At 44.7% G+C, this 23,117-nt stretch overlaps 1 protein-coding gene across 13 annotated transcripts in view; it reads left to right on the forward strand.

The window, feature by feature from the left end:
• Positions 1-19,704, forward strand: part of MYLK (myosin light chain kinase) — a 191,240-nt gene extending 171,536 nt beyond the window's left edge. For 9 of the 13 annotated variants that reach the window (XM_060099431.1, XM_060099433.1, XM_060099435.1 and 6 more), the window contains 5 exons: positions 3,602-3,754; positions 6,258-6,381; positions 12,762-12,891; positions 14,352-14,483; positions 16,704-19,704. In XM_060099431.1, coding sequence (XP_059955414.1) covers positions 3,602-3,754; positions 6,258-6,381; positions 12,762-12,891; positions 14,352-14,483; positions 16,704-16,960 — 796 coding nt within the window. In that variant the 3' untranslated portion in view covers positions 16,961-19,704. The remainder of the gene's footprint in view (positions 1-3,601; positions 3,755-6,257; positions 6,382-12,761; positions 12,892-14,351; positions 14,484-16,703) is intronic. The other 4 variants (XM_060099437.1, XM_060099434.1, XM_060099440.1 and 1 more) reach the window with 1 other exon arrangement.
• The last annotated feature ends 3,413 nt before the right edge of the window (positions 19,705-23,117 follow it).

Genomic DNA, 23,117 nt, shown 5'->3' on the forward strand with positions numbered 1-23,117 from the left:
ATCAGATTCCCTGGTGAAGTTTGGCTGCAGTAAGAGATTAAGAATTAAGAAATTAGAACACCCTGCAGTCATGTCCTTAGTTGACTCATTAGCACAAAGACTAATATTTAACCATTAAAAATGAACATTAAGACTCTGTATACACTTGTGAAAGACAATGTCAAGTGAGGAAAAAATAGAGCATCCAAGAACTTGCCCACACTGATTACAATTTTGTGAAAACCAGACAAATTCACTGGTTATGTTAGGGAGGAAAAAACTTTCCTCTACCTCTTTGGTTCAGTTCTTGGGGGTCTGCAAGTCAAACTGACAAAAGACAGATTAACGGGACTTCCCTGATGGCACAGTGGCTAAGACTCCACGCTCCCAATGCAGGGGGCCTGGGTTCGATCCCTGGCCAGGGAACTAGATCCCATATGCATGCTGCAACTAACAATTCACATGCCACAACTAAGGAGCCCACATGCAGCAACAAAGACCCGGCACAACCAAATAAATAATTTTTTTTTAAAAAAGGACAGATTAACAAAAAGAAAATAGATTTAATTATGTACATATGCACAGGTGTTCATAAAGAAATGTGACTCAAGGTACCTTTAAAATTTGGGGCTTATATACTACTTTAACAAAGAGTGATAAATTATACAGAAATAACTAGATGAAGGAAAAAAGGTTTGGAGGTTCTGGAGGGAGTAAATTGTGACAAGGTGACTAGGAAATTTATAGGGACTGTCCAGCAATATCTAATATGCAGATGAGGGTCCTTCTCCTCTTCCTGGGAAGAGAAGAAATGGACAAATAGAACAAATGGAAATTTATGTCACCTTAATGAAGAGAAATTTATGTCCTGCTTTTAGACAGAAAGAGGGAGGACAAAGGGCTAATTGCCTTCAGCTCAAGGCAATTTTTATGCCCAAGTTCATATTTTGGGGTGGTATACTTTGATCCCCTTCAGTTAAAACCTAGGTAAGACTAGGAAAAGAGGTGAGTAGCTGTGTTTTTAATGCTAGGGTTACTACTATGTTTGTTGATTGGGTTGAACAACCCAACCATATATGATCCTATGCAAATTCTAGCAATAAAGAAAAAGTACAAGAAAGGAAGTTTAAAAATTCTGGAAAATCCCACCACCACGGGACGGCATTACTAAAATCCGAATACTGTCTTCATCATCATGCTCTGCATATTTTGCAAGTTTTATTTTAGAGATGTACTGTTTATCAGGGGGAATGCTGGGGGAGCTGGGGCAGGTGAGGAGCCAGCCAAGGCTTGGGAGGGATTTCAGATGGATGGGCTGCCAGGAAGGAGCAGTGCCAGAGGCCAAAGGAGAGGAGGCTCTCCCCAACTATGAACATCACAGAGATTAAGCCCTATCTTTGCAGGATGACAGTTCCTAATTAGGAAAGGAGGTTTACAGAAGGCGGCCTTTCAGCATTCCACAGCAGGGTTGTTTGCTTCCCTGCCCCCCACTCCCAGCAATCTCTTGGAGTGCTGTAGGACTTCCCCCCTTTGTTTCAAATGGAAAGTGCAGAGACAGAATGAAGCATGTAGCTGGCAAGCAAGAGTCAGGCTGCTTCCTGATGGGACTAGTTAAGCCTATGGGCTTCCTGGGAGCCCCTAGGAATTCTAGTCCAGGACCCTTGGTGTATAAGAGGGGAAAGGGGAAAGGAATAGCATGTAACAGCACACACTCGGGCCTGGTGAGGTCCCACCCTTCCCTCATTGTGATATGATCGAGAATGATTATCTCCATGCCTTCTCAGAACATAAATTGGTGTCTTGCTTTAAGACATTTTAATGCCATCTATAAAACGCTTTTTTTCAAAAGCACAAATATGTTGATTAGGGTGAGATAATTCACACCAAAAAAGCTCTTTTTCTTCGTTTTAATGAAGATTTTCACGAGAGGGTTCCTCCCATGGCAAGCTTTCCTTACAATATTTCAATAGATTTTGTTTTACAAAACTTAGTTTTCAGGGCCGAGTGTATTTCATAAGCTGAGGCCTCTTGGATGCCAAAACAGCTCCCGAGGGGTTTGCATTATTGTTTATGATGAGGGATTTGGGGAAAGGGATGTTAGTGAAGCCTTAACTTGGAAGGTTGATGGCATGAGGGCCCTAGATCCATTTCGTGGGGCTCAGGTGGGGACAGGGCAGGACCAGCTACATAAATCATAGGGGCCAGTGCAGCATAAAAAGGTGGGGTGACTTATGTGAACATTAAGAGTTTCAAAATGATGGCAGCAGAGCCTTAAGCCAAGAGTGGGGCTCTTCCAAGGCCCATGAAGCTGGCCCTAGGTCAGGGTGAGTGGCGGGCTGCATGGCTGGGGGGAAGATGAGGTGCCCGCCAGAGGTGAGAGGTGAGGCCAGTAAGCCAGACGTCTGCTCCATTCAGCTTTGAGATACTTTACCTTCCAAATTTTATTTGGCTTAAGCTATTGGTAAGTGAGTCATTCCAGAGATCACAGATTGATGGGGCAGTGGGGGTGAACTGTGTACAGAAGAACTGCCTAATAGCTATGGTCACAGCAGACCAAGCTGCTTACTGCGGACCAGGCCTCCTGCCAGTGCTGTGCGCTGTGATTTACTTCATCTTCCCAGAAATGACTGTACCAATGAACGGTTAAGAAATAGGCTCATTGACTGCAAATCCTTGGGCAAGTTACTTACCCCCACTCGGCGCCTCAGTTTCCTTATCTGTTAAACGAAGTAATGAGTTACCTGCCTTAAAGGGTGGTGTTAAGACTGAATGAGTTAATCTGTTTTAGCTCTCTGCCCAGTGCATGGCACGTGGTGAACAGTTGATAGATGTCTGCTGTCATGAGAATGAGGACGCAGGAGAAGGAGGACAGGGAGAGGTGGCGGTGGTGACCACTCCAAGTAGCAGGTTGTCCATCTAACAGAGGAGGAAGCTGACACAGAGAGATGAGGGGAATTGTCCGAGGTCACCCAGCGAATGAACAGGCCATGGCTCCTCTGAGGGAAGTTTTCTGGTTTGGTCTAAATGATCACCGACCCGCATTGCAGGTCCACCCTTCGTGGACACACCCTTGCTGAGCCCCGCGTGGGCTGGCCCTCTTCTTGATGCTGAGGGTGAGAGGTGGGAGGGCAGGACAGGGCGCGGTGATGAATGCTGTACCACGTGACCAGTCCACGTGTGTGTGTGTGTGTGTGTGTGTGTGTGTGTGCGCGCGCGCGCGCGTGCGCATGCATGCCTGGAGCCCTGCGAAGGAGGCCACTCCTCCCCCCAGGACCTTGGAGAAGGTTCTGCAGGGCGAAGTTCTCGCCTGGGTGTTGGGGAAGAACAGAAGGCAGGGAGGAAGGCCCTGCTGTGCTGTGTGGAAGTGGTAAACTGAAGAAAAGTCCCTCCGCCTCAGCTTCACAGGCAGGTGGTGTCAACAGGCGGGCGACACCCCAGAAGTAGTGAGTGGGCCATCGGGCAGAGGCTGAGAGCCACGCCCCCTTCTCTCCTGGGTGGGAGGAGAGGCAGGCGCGGGGGCGTTGGGGGCGCTCTCACCTCTGACCTCAGGGAGCGCTCCCCTGGCGGGACCGTCTTCTCTGCTGGCCTCCCCCACTCACTGCTCTCCTCTCTCATCCCCCAGGGTCAGTGGACTGTCCCCCTTCATGGGTGACAACGATAACGAAACCTTAGCCAACGTCACCTCAGCCACCTGGGACTTTGACGACGAGGCCTTCGATGAGATCTCGGATGACGCCAAGGATTTTATCAGCAGCTTGCTGAAGAAAGATATGAAGTAATGAGTCGAGATTTCAGTCTTTTCGGCCTCCCCACTCCCTGGACTGGGGTCCAGAGGCAGGGACTCTCTTTCCCTGTCGTGGGCCCCTCCGCACCCGAGGAGGGGAGGATGGGCACTGCGTGCGCCAGGGTCCTGCTCCCTGGTGCCGGACACTCTCCTGTCTTTCGAAGCACAGAAGCCTCACCTGAAAAGCAACGCTTGACTGAGCGTTGACGGGATGAGGCAGCTTGCGTGTGAATAACGACAGCCCCTTTTACCTTCCGTGTGCCCTAGCTGAAACCTCAGACCCCCTGCTGGGGCTTGCAGGGGAGGTACCCTATTTGCCGGTCCTGATCATACTCCTAGCTATTCTGGCTTGATGCTTATTTTGTATCTAAATCATGTAAGAGCTGCCTGCCTGAGTGTGGCCAGGTACCTTCCACCACTGGCCAGTTAGGCTGTGACCCCAGGCCACTGGGCCCAGCTCCATCTCTGTCCCCTGCAGCCATGCAGACTGTGAGGTTCTCTCCTCCACCTTCTGGGGCTGCCTGGAGCTGCTCAGGTGGTCAGCAGATGACTATAAAGAACATCTGTGAACATCAGGAGGCCCGAGCGTTCAGGCGTATAGACGGCCTAAGGCTGTGAGGAAAGGTCAGACGCCCAAGGCGCTCAGTCTGTATTTCAGAGGGAAGAGGATGGAGGTGCGGGCAGGAGAGGAGGCTAGAGCAGAGGACGGGAGGTTGAGGGGGTCTTGGTGTGGCTGGAGAGAATTCACTGGCGAGGGGAAGCAGCTACCATAAAGCAGGAAGTGGAGAGGGGCCGTGCACGTGCCGGGAGGGCCGGCCTGCACCAGGGCAAGGGAGTGGTGGGGTGTCGGGCTGTTGGGCGCCTCACCCACTCTGTGAACAGGTGGCCAGATGAGGCAAGGCCTGGCTCCAGGGGCCCCGGGGAGTCGTATTTGGCAATACAAGCAGCTATAAGCTTTTCCCCAGAAAGTGGTGTTGAAACGGGTGGTGTGCCAGAGGAAGGTGGGAGGGGTCAGCCCAGAGGCTCTGCAAGTGCACCAAGGGGACTTTGTGGCCTAGGTTCTGCCCTGTCTGCCTGGCCCACAGACCCCCGTGAGGCTGTTGGTCGTCTTGCCCCCTCTGGGGGAAATCCTGTCTGGGACATGAGAGCACAGTTGCTAAAGGAGCGAGGCTGGAGGGTCTCTTAAGTGGTTCGGTCTGGTTTTCTGGTTACGCACCCACCTCTCAGTCCTTTTTAGCCAGCTCAGGGCCAAACTCCTCCAGAGGAGACATTCCACACTCCTTGACAGCGAGGCCTTTTTAGCACTTTGCTGCCCCAGTCTTTGCCTCAGAAGCAGGTGTGACCCAAGGAGGATCTAGATGTTAGGGGGGACCGAGATGCCCCTCCCGTGTGAGGGGTCCCCGCTCCCCAGGTGCCTCAGGGAGGTGCGGACCTCCTTCCTAACAACTGTGGTCCAAGGATGGCTTTTGTCAACCAGGCTTCATTCACCCAAGATGTGGTAAATGAGGTATTGTGTATATACCCTATTTTCTCACCTGACCTTGAGTTTATTCAGAAACATGTTGGCTCCTCTGTGCTCATAAAATGGACTCACCAAAAAATTGATTTCATATAGATCAAGACACTAGATTCCCATAAACTCAAACTCAGCATCTCTTCAACCAGAAATCTCCATCTATCAGCACTTTTAAAAATGTTTTTCTATTATAAATTAATACATTAAGTTGTACAAATTTTGAATATAAGAAAATTAAAATAATCCATATCCCCTTATCTAAAGATCACTACATTTCCTATAGTTAGCAAATTTACTTTTACTCATTTTTCTACATGTTAGCATTTGGTACTTTGGACTTCATTAGTCCTATGACAATTAAGGTGATGGCCCTGAAATATTTCTAGATTCCCAGAGCTTTCAGAAGATTAAATGAGTTTCAGTGCAGTTCTAAGGTTGTCATAATTCATAGGTTGTACAAAGGACATACCTCTTTGAGTTTTAATGGGAAAAACCTGATACTCAACCACACCATAAGACTTGAGAGTTCACTGATTCTCGAAGGTTTGGGCCTAAGGTTTCACTCTTCTCTCCATCAGATAAGGAGGCAGAAGGATCGGGCCTCCACAGTTCCCAGCCCCCACGTGACCAGCAAAATGACCCCACCCTGGAATACGGTGCCAGTCATTCCCAGACATGTCTGCCCTCCAGCACTTAGCCTCCCTAGACCCCAAGGGCAGGTCATGAGACTCCAGTTGCTTCCTGGTGTTTAGGCCTTCTTAACACTAATGTATTCTGGGTCTAGTCAGTGTAACCCAGGCCAAGAGAGGAAAAAGGCCAACAGCACAGTGATTCTCATCATGGTGGATGGACTGGGAGCAGAGAGCCCTGGGCTCTGCCCTGTGTAACTAGGGACAGGTGACCTCCCATTTCTGATCTGACCAGCAGTCTCTGTGGTCCCCTTCTGCTCAGAAACCCTCTGATCTCTGCCTCTATTAGAAACCGCTTGGACTGCACCCAGTGCCTTCAGCATACATGGCTAATGAAAGACACCAGGAACATGGAGGCCAAGAAACTCTCCAAGGACCGGATGAAGAAGTACATGGCAAGAAGAAAATGGCAGGTAATGAGGGGTCACTTTGGACTGGGATGTCGCCCCTCACAATTGCTTTATTCAAGCTACCCTCATTCCCAACTTGCCCTGGTCTCACTCCAAAAATGTTTACATTTGTTTCTGAAATAGTCTGGGACCAAGACTGACATTCCATGTCTTCGTGACTAGGGACGAGCAATGTCACCTTTAGGACTATTTGGCAACCCTGGAGAGTGTGATCTCCTTATAGGTAGCGTGATGGTCTTGCATTTCTTTACAGTGAAGGAGGTGGGCACGTGATCCATAAAGAGAGACATGGGAGAGACATAGAGAGGTTGTATGTTACTAGCTACATGTCCTTAGCCAAGTTACTTAACCTTGCTGTGCCTTCGTTTTCTCATCTATAAAATGGGGATATTAGTGGTACCAAATCTTTGTGAGATTCTCACTGTTGTGAGAATTATATGAGATAATATTCATCTGGCCTTTAGCACATTGCCTGGCACATAGTAAGTGTTCATAAATGAGATCGGTAGCCAATATGTATGGAGGGCTGGCCACATATCAGGGAACATTCAAAGCACTCTCTATGCATTGTTTTTTAATCCTGGGAGGCAGGCACTATTGTTATCCCCAGTTCTCAGACAAACAAAGCAGAGAAAGGTTAGGAAGGTCACCCAGGATCACAGCTAGTAAGTGGGAAAGCCAGGATTCAAACCCAGAGACTGGCTCCAGCATACACAGTCTTAACAGCACACAGTTTAATGACACAAATTGCCTCTGATTGTTAGCAGATGGAGAAAATGATCATCCAAAACCATAGAGAACTTATCATGATCTATTTTATTTTTATTATCACTGCTAGTATTCTAAAATTCCTGGGTTACTGGAGGGTACATGGTTTCTATACTCAAGGAATGTATAGTGTAACAGGGACCTGAAGCAAATAGACATAAAAGGACATAACACACACCAAGAATTATAAATGATCACTATAGCTCTCCATTCCCATATATGTGAGTGCGGACAGAGAATGGAACCAGTCACACCAGAGGTGGATGTGGTTGTGAAGAAAGGCTGCCAAGGGCAGGAGTCTGAAGTTGGCCATGGAACATGAGTAGAACACAGAGAGGAGGGGATAACAGCACAGACGGAGGAAAAGGCTCAGAGGTGGGAACTGGACCTCACCCTGATCCTGCTGGCCTGACAGGAGCAGTCTTTTAGCTGCGCATTCAGGGGACTGGGGCATTTAGACCTTGCCTTTGTGGCAGAGAAAAAGGAAACCACCATTTTAGGGGCAACTGGGACACCGGTGATTTGCCACACAGAATGACTAAACCACAGTTCACTGAAAAGTCCAAGTTCCCACAAAGGTTGAGAGGAGCAAAGGTGAGAGAGGGGCTTCGGGTGTGTGGGTCTGAGAGACTCCACCCCCTGCACATCTCAGCGGCCTCCCCGAAGTGGGAGTCAGTTCTTGGCTAGCCCTACCTGAAGGTTTGGGTGGATCTCCTGGCCTCCGTCAAGTACCTGGTGAGTTGGAACACCTGTGCCGCTTACCTTACCCTCTGGTGCCATTAGGGTCCGGTGAAATCAGAGGAGCAAATATTCTTTTAAAAAAACAAAGCCACAAGGGGGCCACAAAATCAAAGGTTGGCTTTATTAATGATCCTGTGGCCAGTAGATCTCAAAGAAATAGTGGTGTTTCTAGAGCAGATACGGTGACTGGTATGGGGGTGGGGCAGTTCTCAGAGGAGGGAATCGCACTGGGTTTTGGTTGGATGAGGCCGTGGGCTAAAGGGCAGCCTTATTACTTCAGGCTTCTGGAGGCATCCACGCATCTGCCCGTGAACCAAAGCCAGTAAGAGCCTAAACCCAGGGGATAGGCGCAGAGAAGAGATAAGGAAATGGGAGAGGAAATAAATGGAATTTTTCAGTCAGATGGGCCCAGAAACTGTAATTTGTGGTGATATTTGAATCATTTTTTCTTGTTGTTTACAGTGTTATTAGCCATAAGGTTTTCTGAAAGTGAGAAGGGAAAGGACAGAATTCAGAGAAGGAACATTAGTTTCCTATTTTAATATAGGTAGCAGCATTTGGAAATGGCTTTTCCACAGAAAAAGTGGTTAGGTTTCACAAAATTACATAGAAAAGTAGTCTGCAAAATCCCATTCAACACATAATGTCCTTGAAGCATATTGTCACTGGTAATAGTTCAGCTGCATCTGACCATCTTGTGTTACATTTCTTCCTTAGGAAAATGTTTTCCACATTTTAAACTCTGGATACCAGGACCTTAGCACCCCTGGAATAGGGGGTTCCCTCTGAGAGCAGCTGAGGTTCTGTGTGCTGAGGCGGAGTGGAGTGGAGGGGAATAGAATGGGGTGCGCTGTGGAGGGAGAGGGCCAGGGCAAGCACAGGGGGCCCACAACGCTCTACAGCTGCATAAGAAAAGCTTCTTTGCTATCATCCTGGTGTTTGGTTTTTTTTTAAAGCTTATGACATTCTTAAGGATTTTTTAAAATTTATTTATTTTTGGCTGCGTTGGGTCTTCGTTGCTGCGTGAGGGCTTTCTCTATTTGCAGTGAGCGGGGGCTACTCTGTTGCAGTGCGTGGGCTTCTCATTGCGGTGGCTTCCCTTGTGGAACAGGGGCTCTAGGCGCGGGGGCTTCAGTAGTTGTGGCTCACGGGCTCTAGAGCGCAGGTTCAGTAGTTGTGGTGCATGGGCTTAGTTGCTGTGTGGCACGTGGGATCTTCCTGGACCAGGGCTCAAACCCATGTCCCCTGCATTGGCAGGCAGACTCTTAACCACTGTGCCACCAGGGAAGCCCCTGGTGTGGTTTTCATAAAAGGGGAAGGAAGTAACATGGGAACAAGCCCCAACAAACAAGCAATAGATAGATGACTCATTGTATTATTGATCTTAGAATGAAGTTATTCTGAAAGAGGGTAGGTTTTTTATTTATATCAAAAGAATGTTGAAGAGACATGGTGGTGAGTCATAGCATTGAGGGTGGGTAAGTTGAGCAGGATAACAGGGCCTCTGCATGCAAAATGGAAGCAAAGGACTAGGAATTGGAGGCTTGTGGGCAGCCATCTTTATTCTCTGAGAACCACAAAGACTTCAGCAGTATGGACCAAAGGGCCTTGGGGAAGAAAGCTTTTGACTCAGTATAGCATGGAGTACTCTTGGCCATCACATTTAGATAATATGCATTCTCAGGGGAAATTGTAGTCTTGGGGCTGTTGGTGTTTATGTAGGGCCCATGATGGCTGGCTGGCTCTAGAGTGATCACCTTGCCGAGGTTTTCCAGGGCCTGTCTCAGCTTTATCCCTGAAAGCCCCTCATCCTGGGCAATCCCTCAGTCCTGGGAAACCAGGCTGGTTAGTCACCCTCGCTGGCTGTCCCAGGGGAGGGAGTCTGTGCTCTGTTAGGGAAGCCGTTACAGACCCTGCCCGCCTGGAACACAGGAACCCAGCCTTGGCAATTGCCCTCCAACAAGAAAAAGGCCTCCTCAAGACAAGAATGGAACTTATTAAGAATTGAATCTTTCTTTTTTGATGTTTAAAAAATTTCCAAAGGTCTCAGTTAGTAAAGCAGCAACCAATTTTCAGCTCAAAGGCATGAAACTGGAAGGCTAGAACATATAGTTCTGACAAATAACTCCCCCACCAACTATTTTTTCCCATGAAGCAGCTTCCAAAGATTGACCTCTGATGTGTAGGTTATTAAGATTTTCCCTATTGAGCACTTACATTTCTTCCTGTTTTAGAAATTATATGGTCTATTGATCCATCTGATGGAAAATTTCCCCCAATGTGTGGTCTATTCGTTTGTTATTTGCCACCTTCTCTGAAATATTGTAACGCTTTGATTTGCCTTGTTCTCATAGCTTCGTATTAGTCATTTTGTTAACAGAAGAGGAAAGACTTCATTCTTCCACACCATACAAGTGAAGACAGTCCTGCATCCAGGTGTTTGGGATTAGGGAGCCCATGGGCTCAAGGGGAGCGTTCCCTGCTACACATTTGCGTGTCTGAATCATAGTCTTTCTGTAGAAGACTAGAGCTGCAGGGAGATTTGAATCTTCAGGTCCAACAATGAGGCCCAGAGAGGGGAACTGATTTGCACACGTTAACAGAGTAATGAGTGGTTAGAAAACAAACCCTCTGAATTTAGACTCCTGGCCCAGGGCAAACCAATCTGTGTTGGATGAAGGGATTGGAGAGCTGAGAAGGGCTGAATCTGAGAGTTTGGCTGGTTAGGAAGTGGTCTGGTCCGGCATGGACTCCGTAGGGAGGGCTGCCGTGGCTGGCACCACCTTTTACCCATTTCTGACGTCAGGGTAAGCTCCCCTGGGAAGAGCTGGGTCTCTCCACACTCCAGCTAGCAGAACAAACAGATCAGTGAAGTCACCAGTAACAGCCTCTCCCAGAAGGCATGCAAGTTGCTAGAAGTCTCAGTCTCCCGGGGTGTCCTCTGCAGGGCCACAGTGCCTCTGCACACAGTTAAGTCAGTGGGTTGTCATTCCTCACCTTCTTCCCCCCTCATCACCTCCACCTGGGGCCTCCTGGGTTCTTTTCAGAGTGACCCAGCTTCACTGCGGGACAGAGGGTCAGAAGCATAACCACACCTCACAGTGTATATGTGAGAGGTGGATGGCCAGAGGACAGGGCAAGATGGAATGCCTGTCCAGAGTGCATGAAAGTAGTCGGCAGGAAGGATGGGATGTGACATAACAGGAAGCGATTGTGGTCACAGCAGTAGGACTCCGCTTAAACCACACACACACACACACACACACACACACACACACACACACACACACACACACACACACACACACACACACACACACACACACACACACACACACACACACACACACACACACACACACACACACACACACACACACACACACACACACACATCTATGTGATTCCCCAGCAGCCTGAAATTCTTTACTTTTGAAATAATCTTTTACCTGAAGTATACTGGCTTTTCAGATAGTCCAAAATTGTGAGGCTTGCCTGAAATACCTGGGTGTGTGAAGTTAATTCAGGAGGAAAATGGCTTTGCCGGCAGTTTGAGGTCCAGTGGGTGAGTGCCAGCCGTTTGCCTGTGTACAGGCTGTTTCCTTCCTCTCTCAGCAGCTAGTCTGTGGTGACATTTGCTCCCTGGATGCACAGCATCTGGATGCCTCAAAAGATGCTTTGGGTGCAGGGCTGGAAAGCAGTGGTTATGCCTTAGTTTCTTATCTTAAGTCATTCCACTGACCTTAGAAAAGGGGTGAGAATCGTTACTTACAGGTGAGAAACACAGACACAATGTGTATTATTGGGGACTTCTTGACCTAAATCCTATGCTTCGTAGAATTTTCACAATGCAAAGAAAATTTTCAAGTCCTGGCGTCTTTTTCAGTAAAAATTCTGTCCTCTCCCAAGGTGCCTTGACTAAGGAAAGCAATGTGCTGTGCTTTTCATTTCTTTGGGTGCTGCTTTTTTTTTTTTTTTTTTTTTTTTTGCTGTACGCGGGCCTCTCACTGCTGTGGCCTCTCCCGTTGCGGAGCACAGGCTCCGGACACACAGGCTCCGCGGCCATGACTCGCGGGCCCAGCCGCTCCGCGGCATGTGGGATCTTCCGGGATCGGGGCACGAACCCGTGTCCCCTGCATCGGCAGGCGGACTCTCAACCACTGCGCCACCAGGGAAGCCCCTGGGTGCTGCTTTTTGATGCTGGGTGTACATCAGGGAAGAACACCCCTCCAGAACTTCACTGTAGACTTGTGCTGGGGCCAGCCAGAGTATTTCTCGAAACCTCTTAAGTATCTGAATCATAAACAGAACTGAGACCTTGGAGATCATCTTGTCCACCCCCCTCCTTATACAGAGAAGGAAACTGAAGCCCAGGGAGGTTAAGCGACTTGCCTATGGTCAATAGAAGGCATTTTCCCCCCCCAATGGGACCTGTGGGATCTGTAGTAGCTATTCTCTTGGCCAATTAAAATCCTATCACTAGCATTGTTTTATGAGAAACAGCCTCCACTGGGCCCTGTCAGCAGTTAAGTCTTTGGAGCCGTCTCAGCCTGCAGTTGCTTTATATAAACTATCCCTTTTATGGGAGTTGAAGCACAGTATGAAAAGGGTTTTTGTCTCATGTTGACCTTGTTTAGTCACATTAACGCACACATCGGTTCCAGGCCCCATTCCATTCTCCGAACATCTTCTGACACGCTGAGAGTGCTGAGCAGAGCAAGGTTGGGCTCACTCCTCTGCAGGACCTCGGCACTCAGGAGGCCCTTGTTTCAAGGACAGCTGCTTCTCCTGGGCTGGGCTCTTCTCCCTGAGCCCCGCTGCCCAGCTGGAACCAGTGACCCCGCCTGAGTCCAACGCCAGTGTCTATTTTCCAGAAAACGGGCAATGCTGTGAGAGCCATTGGAAGACTGTCCTCTATGGCAATGATCTCAGGGCTCAGTGGCAGGAAATCTTCAACAGGATCACCAACTAGCCCACTCAATGCAGAAAAACTAGAGTCTGAAGGTAAGGAGCTCCAGGAAGATTTTCTCCAGCCAGATGGTGACAAAGGAAGGGTTGGGGGATGGAGAGGCATTGAGAGGTTTTTTTTTCTTAAGGTGGGGGGGTTGGGTTTTTTAATACAACCTACAAGGAAAAATTTGAAACTACTTTTACACTGCCCTGACAATAATTACTAAATGCAGTAATTATTCTTTAATTGTTTCACCTTAGGTTTAACTATTTTCAGAAGTTATTATTTGTCTAATAGAACTAGATGATCTCCGCTAATCTTTTCCCTATATTTTACATAAGAATTAGCAAAGGCTTTATTAAAAGTTTCGTTTTTCTCATTACAAAAGTAATGCTTGTATAATAATAGGCAAACATAAAATAAAAATCACATATAGTAGTGTACTTTTAAAAAATAGCCTTTTTTAATGTGTCTTTGCATTTTCCTTTTAAACAAAAATTGACTCATATAGTCCATATTTGTTTGGTATTTTTCATGATGCTGAAACATGTCGTTTGAACTGGGTAGACACTGACTGGCAGGGCCCCTCCTAGAGACCAACAGGGTTAGTTACTTGCCCACCGTCTTTGAGATGCTGCCCCATCCATCTCCTCAGTGAAGGCCTTGGCCTCTTCCTGCTTCAGATGCATGTAGGGTCTGGCCCTTATCATCTTGAGGTGCCTCATTTGACCTGAGACACTCCTCCACCTCCCACTGCCTAATGCTTTTGGTATCCAAAGGTGAGAAGCTGAGTCTAGCTCCCTTTGTGCATAAGACAGGGTAATCGGTGAGGCTGCTTGCTGAGCTGCTCTGGTGCAGCCAGGGACCGAGCCTGCTTGCTGCACATGGGCCTGGTCCCTCCTGCTCCAGCCCTGCCACTCTCCAGACGACCCAGAAATAGCCTGAAGGGGAAGGAGAAGATCAGGAGCCACTCAAAGTTACAGCTTTTCCCTGGACCAATCCCAAACCCTGGTCCAGAGTCATACACTGTGAAGGCAGTATCCGTGTGGAGAATAGAGCTACTGGCAAATCGAAGATGCCTCTAGGACCTGGGTCTTCCCTTCCAAGGAGCAGATGAAGGGCCTGCTGCTTCCAGAGGAGGGCAGAGGGGATACAGGGATCAGGTGGGCTGGCGTGCTTCCGTCCTTCTTCAATACCCTCAACTGAATCCTGAAACAGCATGAAATGCAGCCAGATAACCTTTTTAAAGATTATTTCCTTTTTCAGTGTGTCAGCATAAGGGAGGGGGAGTCCAAACATTTCCCCAGTTTGGTCACAGTTCTCTCTTCTGCCAAAATCATTTGGCAGCAGGCCAGCCAGTCCCCAGGAGAAAGGTGTGCTTATGATTCAGTCCTCTAAGTGCCATTATTTGCTAAAGTATAACAACTTAAAAAAAAAGTCAGCTTTTTTAAACCACGGAAGAGGAGAGAACAAGGAATAAAGAAATTACCATGTCCTCTTCCCTGTCTTCTAGAAGATGTCTCCCAAGCTTTCCTTGAGGCTGTCACTGAGGAAAAGGCCCATGTAAAACCCTACTTTTCTAAGACCATTCGTGATTTAGAAGTTGTGGAGGGAAGTGCTGCTAGATTTGACTGCAAGATCGAAGGTAAGTTTGTCGCTGTTCTTCCCTTAACTACAAAAGGGGTATGGTTGGCTGGTGGACCCCTACTGTGTGCCCTTGGCAGAATGCCAGTTCTGGGGCAGCCAGGCTGTGAGGGAAAATGGGTCAGGAGGAGTTGGCCCACTGCCCCACTCCACCTGCTTAAGATTAGGGCCATTCAGTGACTCACTGAGGGCACATCTAGTATTTCACCTACTTACATCAGCCACTACACCCAAGTTAAAAGTGGTTTATCATGGACCTATTTGGCTATGGAACATGCTTAATGAAATGAGCTCTACAAGCTTATGGGAAGCATGTGAACTGCCCACCAAAGGCTCTCAAAGGAAGGCTGGCACAGAGCACAGGATGCAGAGAAGGCAGCTCTGCTGTTAATCACTGGGCTCTGTGACCTTGGGCGGTGATTTAGCTCTTCTGAGCCTCTAGTCCTCATCTGTTAGACAGTGTCTAATGCCTTGAGTGGCTCTGGAGACTGTGAGATAACATGTGGAAAGGGGAAACCTTTCAAGTCTTTTAAAGATGTCATGGAGTCAAGGGAAAAGTTGTGGAACTAGTAAGTGCAGAGACAGCCTGCGGTGTGACTTCAAAGTGAGGGAAGTTGGGATCCAGGCCCTTGTGCTGTCTTCCCCATGTCTCTCTGCCTGCTAGAAATAACGTGGCCAGAGTGAGTTGTTAGAGCTCAAGGGACCCTAAGGGATCTTAGCATAGCACCTGAGAAGTTAGCAGTGTTGGTGACACATAGCATTTCAGTTTCAACAGACTGCAACATTCTAGAAAGATAAGTGGCAAGATAAGACAGGCCTCTTTGCTTCAGGTCTGTGACTGTTGTGTGCCAACCAGAGTGGAGGTCTATCTCCCATTTTGGTCAGACCAACTTCCCCAAGGCAGCATAGCACAGGACAGCAGTGATAACGAACCATGCCTCCCACTTTGTAAGATTCTCCAGCAGTATGGCTAGATAATGCCTTGTGGGTAAAGTAACCCAAAGGTAGGAATGAAACAATTTTTCTCCTGCATCACTCTATTATCAAGATGCCTTATAAATGCCTCGCCTACCAAATCTTTCTCTTTTTTCATTCAATGTTTTTTAAAAAGTGGATGTGCTGCCTTTGCTAGTGTGGAAGTGCTCAGATTGGGGGTTCTGCTGAGAGTTCTGGGCCACTGCTTGTAGCTCTCACCATCACCACTGTCTCTGGGTCTTAAGTTCCTTACTTTTTCCTTTAATTTTTAGGAAATATTATTTCATAATAATTACCTTTTTGCTTACTTTTCTCTTTGGGATTATTTTCTTGGTATTTGCATTACTTTGGAGTGCTGAGGAGAAATTAAAGCATATGGATGCTGTTTGTTAAAAACAAAATTCTACTTGAAAAGAATGTTAGAATTCTTATGTGTAATTTGTATTCTAGCTGGGGCTACAATTTTGTCCTGTAAAACTACTTCTCCAAAGTTTAAAAACAAGTCAGTTAGTATTATTATGTTTTTAAAGGCATAAAACATATATATTTTAACGCTGAACTTTGCAGCAACATGACTAATGCATAAAATGAGACGAATGAGTCGTCTTTGGATCAGACAAAGACAAATACTGCTTTCTTTTTCCTAGCAGTATTGTCAGTTCTTCTAATTTACGTTTTATAGGTCTGTTATCATCTTTGAATTATAATTTATATGCCATAAAATGCACCCATTTTAAGTATACAATTCAATTATTTTTAGAAATTTACAGAATTGTGCAGTCATTACCACAATCCAGTTTTTAAACATTTCCATCACCCCCAAAAGATCCCTTGTGCCCATTTTTTCTGACTCTTATTTTTTTATTTAAATTTATTTAAGTTCTTTTATACAAGATAAAACAAGTTTTCTTTTAATCCAAGAAGATATTTAGCTCCAGGCATGTGGTTGGAACTGGGACAGTGTTCCAGGGAGTTATCTATATCTGTGTTAAGGTGGGAGGTGGTACAAGCCCTACATGGGTGGGAAATGGGATGGCTGTACAGTACCTTATGTGGTGTTTCAGATATTAGTGTTTACAATACATGCCCCTATTCAAATGTAAATATCAAAATAGATGGTAAAAGCCAACATCATAATTTTTTCCCCTTTACCCCCTTAATCAATAGAGGTAGCTCAAGAGTTTGCATGAACTGATAAGTTTTAAATAATAGTTTCTGCAACTTGTGTTCCCTCCCTGTGATACAGGATACCCAGACCCTGAGGTCGTCTGGTTCAAAGATGACCAGTCAATCAGGGAGTCCCGCCACTTCCAGATAGACTATGATGAGGATGGGAACTGCTCTTTAATCATTAGTGATGTTTGCGGGGATGATGATGCCAAGTACACTTGCAAGGCTGTCAACAGTCTTGGAGAAGCCACCTGCACAGCAGAGCTCATTGTGGAAACCATGGAGGAAGGAGAAGGAGAAGGAGAAGGGGAAGAAGAAGAGGAGGAAGAATGAAACAAAGCCAGAGAGAAGCGGTTTCTAAGTCATATGACAAAGACTATCTCTCTAAAGCTCAAAAAAACCCAAGACAGTAAAAGCACCTAGTGTGATAGATTGTTTAGTTAGGTCATTTCAGGGTTGATTCTTCAGCAATAGTGCTTGATACCCAGCAGCATTACTGAGGGGCATTAATTTAAATTAGCTGGCACCTTAAGATTCTAGTACAGCTAGATTTCATTTTGGGAAATCACCAGTAAGTTGCCTGACCAACCAATTTTAGAGAAAAAGTAACCAGAAGGAAGCTTTATCTGGGCAAAGTCATATAAATTCTCCAACTGAAAGCACTCATGAAAAAGCAAGGTCACAGCCCTGCCCAGAGGGTCCCTGGAGATGGGGGTCTCTCCCAGCTCCTACTCCAGAGAACCGGGTCTCCTCCAGTCTTGTAGCACTTCATTCTGCAGGCAGTTGAGCCATTTTAACTTACGAGGCACAATATTTCCAAAGTATACTATAGACATTTGAACTTCTCATTTCCATCCCCTGTTCTACCTGCCAGTTTTTCTGGATCTGGACTTGCCATGAGTTTAAGCATTAGGGACATTACCCTTCTTAGATTCTGAAGACACGTCTCCTGCTCATGGATGACTGGCTTCCTTAGGAAAAACAGAATCTCCTTTCTTCCAAAATCAGTAGGAAATCTAAACTTATCCCCTCTTTGAAGATTTCTAGAAGCTTCAGACATTTTTATAGTAACCTATGGAAAAAAATCCTTGTTAATGTGTTTTTCTGAAACCAGTATTCATACCCGCGCTGTTTTAGAATATCAGCTCTGCATGTGTGGTAAAGATCTTTGTGTTTGAATGTATGAAAAAACAGTTTGCTGAAAAGTTAGTCTTTATTTATTGGCCACTATGAAATAGATTTCAGCTATAGAACTCCACATACTTTGGAATCTAATTCAGGATAGTCTGAGTTTAATATACCTTCATTTTTAAACATGCTCCAGAGAACTCTACTTACCTTATGGATTCCACGAGACTTTTCTTCTTGAATGTGCATCAATCATGCCTTGCCCCCCCAACCTTGAAATATATTCTTAACCTGATAAATGCACTCAGACTTGCATCTTTAGGAATTTTTAACTTTCTTTCACTACATTGGCACTTAAATTTTTCTTTATAAAACTTTTTGAAGGGCATAAACAAAGACCATAAACTGATATGCCTAATACAGTTCCTCTCTGTGTGTGTAACATTCCAAATACTTTTTTCTTTTCCACTGTTTGTAAAGCGCAGCAGTTTAATATTTCAAGGGACTTTCTGAGAGTTCCTTAAGAACCAATTTTAAATTACTTCAGTGCAATCCTACACAGTATCAACATTAGAATTTTGATGTTACCTAGTCTTATGTTATCTTCCATTCTATTTTTATCTGCTTCTTGCTGCTAGTTTCAAATTGCCAGTATTTTTCTTTTTGCTTTTTAAGCAGTTACAACATTTTTCATATAGCCACAGTATTGCCACAGTTTATTATAATAGTGTTTTAAATTTGATTTAGAGCATTCAAAGCTTTTCTTCATCACTTCTGATTGTGTTTAGACTATAATCTTTGTGTGCATGTATGCTGTATATGTGCGCGCATGCGTGGTGTGTATGTTTGTTTACAGGTTTTTTGATGCCTTCTTGAAGTTGTGTTAATGTTCTCCCAGTTTATTATGCCATCAGAATGGTAAATGAGAACACTACAACTGTAGTTAGCTCACAATTTTTAAATAAAGGCTACCACAGTGCATGCTGTTTGTTCAGTCTTTGCAGCCTTCTTTTCCCTTCCAGGCCACCAGTTGTAGATGACCCAAACAGATCTCAGAAACTAAAAACAAATGCTCTGCTGCATAAATGGCTTACATGCTGGGAGACTTCCCTGGTGGTCCAGTGGTTAAGAATCCACGCTTCCACTGCAGGGGGCACGGGTTCGATCCCTGGTCAGGGAACTAAGATTCCACATGCCGCGCAGAGCAGCCAAAAAAAAAGGCTTACTTGGTTGTGCTTTACTAAGGAACAGAATGACTTAGGCACTTCTAGTTTATACTAGGTAGCCTAATTTGCACATTTGCTTCAAAATTTCTCTCGAGCATCATTTTGGTTCAATTACATTCTAGTATCTACAGTACACTCATAATGCTAAAATCTAACATTTTCAGTATGTCACAAAATCATCATCGTCATTAATATTTACCAAGGCTTGGTCTGCATTTGTAACTTTGGTGCAATTTGTTACTAGCAGCCGAGTGCTATCTTTCCATGTCTTGATAGTGAAGCATTTGTTCTCAGGAAACCATCACTCCTGCTTCACAGGAAGTCTGTTATCAGACATCAGATGGTGGGGGCCCCCAGGTCTTGAGTATTCAGACAATACTGTAGATATTCTAGAAAGAATCAAGACATACTATTAAATGTTAGACTAGATGATTCTATGATTCCACAGTATAGTCTGGAAAGAATCCATTGTCCAGATAATATTTAAATTGTTTCATTTTTTTAAGGCAACCACAATCCACAAATGTTCCTAGTGAGGAAATTATTATTTTTAAAGAAAAGGACTTTTTATTCCTCGCTAGTGAAAAATGCCCCTTATATTCTGAAAGAAAACAAATAATTTCCTTCCATTCCATTCTCATCCCAAACATATAAAAAACAATCCACTGATTATTCCTTACATTGCAGAGCTTCATATTAAGTGAATTTCTATGTATAACTAAAAAGACATGCTGACTGTTGTCAGCTCTAACTTTACTTAAAGTCTCTTTCTTTTTATCAAGATGTTTGAGTTCTACACATTTTAATAAAATCTGTGCTTTTAATACATCTGTGCTAATGAGTATCAATGAGCTAAAGAATAACTGAATTCTAAAGAAACTCAACTCTCCACTTTTCAAGAAAACACAGGTAATACTACTTTCTTTAACCCTTGGGAACTCCTCTGTATTTCGAAAAGGAAGCTAATGTCTGTGACAGTCATTACTGAGGCTCTTTGCCCCCTGGCACATGATTAGGACCACATTCCTGACTCCCTGTGTGAGATGGGAGATGGGGCTATGTGACTAATTCCGGTCAGCGAGGTAGAAGCAGAAGTGATGTTCATCCCCTCTGGTCCAGAGAATTTAAGTACTGGTGCAAGACTCTCCATAGTGACTGGCAACATGTCAGATGGTGGCTACTTTATCCACCTAGGTCCCAAGCCAATCCCAAATGAGTACCTAACACAAGCAAGAAATAAATCTTTGTTCTTATAAATCCCCAAGATTTTAGCATTCTTTGTGACTGTAACATAGCCTAGACTATCCTGTTATAAGGTCATCACTGTATTCTAGATCTATTCTGACCAATATGGTAGCCATGACTCACCAGTGACTATTTAAATTTAAATTAATGAAAATAAAATTTAAAATTCAGTTCCTCAGCTGCACTAGCCACATTAAGTGCTCAATAATCACATGTGACTAGTGGCTGGCTATCTTATTGGACAGCACAGATGAAAACGTTCTAGAAAGTTCTATTAGACAGCACTGTTTTAGATGGACTAGGAGGAAAAGAGAAACTCCAAATTTTACCTTAACTATGCATATGACTTTTCAAATTGTGAAATTAAAACATAAAAGTTTGCGTGAAATCAGTCTGGAAAGTATGGTCTATAGTTTCATCAATCATATTGGATAACACAAATTCAATACTTACGTTATTGTGTTTGATTATTTACATTCATATATTTTTTTCACTTTTTAAGACATTTAAAAAGTACCAGTTCTGTGCTTCTCACCACAAAAATTGAAATAGACCTGCAATTCACAAGCAATTACTAGATTACTTGTGATATGAAGCAACCAGTTAGGCAAAAAATCTCTGGTGTTTTTGGAACTTGGAGCTACTTGAGATAGGGGAGCATCCAACAGGGACAACCGAGATAGCAGAGAAAGAGACAGCGTCCCTGGGGAAAGATTTCCCCAACAGTGAACCAAAAGGAAGGGGGAGGGGCCATCCTGATAGCTACAGTCATTTTAACCTTAGTGACTTTGATCATAACTCCCTTCCCATTGGAGCTGGAAATACCCAGGAGATCTACAGCACTTGGAGACAACCGTCAGTTTCTAACTGCTGGTTGTTTGAAATTTTAGCTCATAGGCCTTGCCAGTGTTCCAAATGCTTGTACATTGCAAGGAGGGCTTCGTGTCAGAGACCACAGCCCCAGTAGTGACCACATAGAAGTACATGATAAATCTTCACAAGACATCATTATTTGACTCTCTGGGACTAGATTTCTTCCAGCTGGAGATAACTAAGGAAGAAGAAGGTTACAAATTAACCTAAAAGTCAATTCATTATTATTAGCTTCTTTTGGGCAGACATCAGTAGCTTCCAACAGTTAAGAGACAGGTTAAGCTATAGGGCTCCTCCACAGTCTTGCTCCAGATGGTATGTTACAATGACCAATAGCCTCTGGTCAGATTCAACAGACATTTATTAGCAAGCAGTCATATAGCCTATTCTGTAAGCTCCATGAAGTCCCATATCTGTCTCTCCAGAAAGCACATCACCTGTTCACTGAAAGCAAGCACTGCAGGATACGAGGGGTAGGATCTAGCTGACCTGGGTAATCAGCCAAGTGGAATCAGTTCCAGCTCTGCTTCTCACTGGAGTTGTGTAGCTTGTGCTTCAGTTTCCTCACCTATAAAATTAGAGAAATTATATTTCCTCCTTCACAGATCGTTATAAAAATTAAAAGAGCTCATGCACAGTACCTGATCCTTACAGTCAGCTCTATTCTTCTAGCACTCGGAGATGCTAAGATGTGTCAGAAACATCCTCTACCCACAAGGAACTGATAATACTTCTGTAGAAACAAAACAAATATGTGGAAAAGTTATACACTAATGAAAAATGGAAAGAATTATTGAAATTCCACCCACCTCCGGAAAAACATCTTTGTAACTGAAAGTGCACATACAGCTGTATGAAACACAATTGCTATGAGTTTAGGAAATGCTACAACTGCCTTCTTGGTCTCTGGAAAAGTTTTAATTTCCAGTCACTAAATACTCTCTTCTTCATAGTCAAAAGAGAAAAGCTCATCTGACCTTATGAGTCTTATTTTCCAATCAAGAGGAAATTTCTCAAAGTTGGCTTGACTTTAAACTCACACTTAACCTTTAATCCCCAAAAGTTCTCTAATTTTTAATTTATATTTACAAAAGCTAATTCACATTGACTTGTTTCTGGCAGTATATTAACCACAGAACAAATAGGGCTCTGCTAGGCAGTCCCAGGAAAAGACTAGGTAGACACCTTTTTTAAGTTGTCTAGAAAGCTCAAAATGCTCCTATTTTCTGGAGAATCAAGAGATTAAGGGTTTAGAAAATGGGAAGCTACCATAGTCGAGAGAAGACCAAACATGAACTCAAGAAGACAAGCAGTAACTCCGTTCTCTTCAGAACCCCATTAAACTGAGAGTGAAGGAATACTTTTTTTAAAGCTATAAACCCCTCAAAGACAAATATGGGAGAAGAAAGATGAAAAATAACAGAATTTTGGAAGATGGAAAGCAAACAGATGAGCAGGTAACTTACTTAGAGCACAGAAGCTGAAACCTGACTTCCTGCAGAGAAGAAGTCCAATAGGAAGGCAAGTCAGTTTTACTCTGAAGAAGCCTAAAAGGTTAGAGACTGAGGGAACAATGTACCTATGAAGGGGAGCCTCAAAAGGAATGTAAGGTATCAACTCACTGATGCATTGAGGTCAATGCAGGTCAAAAGTCCAACCAGGAAATCAATGTAGAAGTAGGATGGGATACATAGGAGTTAGGACAGACAAGGGTCCAGAGTCCAGGAAGTCAGTCTGAACACATCAATAGTACCCATGTTCAAAGTACAGAAAAGAGCCTGATCCTGGAAAGGCATTTGCTTGCTCAAGGAGTTTTTAAAGACAGATAAAGTCATTTAAAGTTAAATTGGTTGTCCAAGAAACCAAATCATTTAGACTTTTAATAATGCACCCTGTTAATGAGGGAGATCAGCTTGGTGCTTTGTGTCCACCTAGAGGGGTGGGATAGGGAGGGTGGGAGGGAGACACAACAGGGAGGAGATATGGGGATGTATGTATATGTATAGCTGATTCACTTT

This window comes from Mesoplodon densirostris, chromosome 5 (assembly GCF_025265405.1).
Source record: "Mesoplodon densirostris isolate mMesDen1 chromosome 5, mMesDen1 primary haplotype, whole genome shotgun sequence".
Lineage (NCBI taxonomy): Eukaryota > Metazoa > Chordata > Mammalia > Artiodactyla > Ziphiidae > Mesoplodon > Mesoplodon densirostris.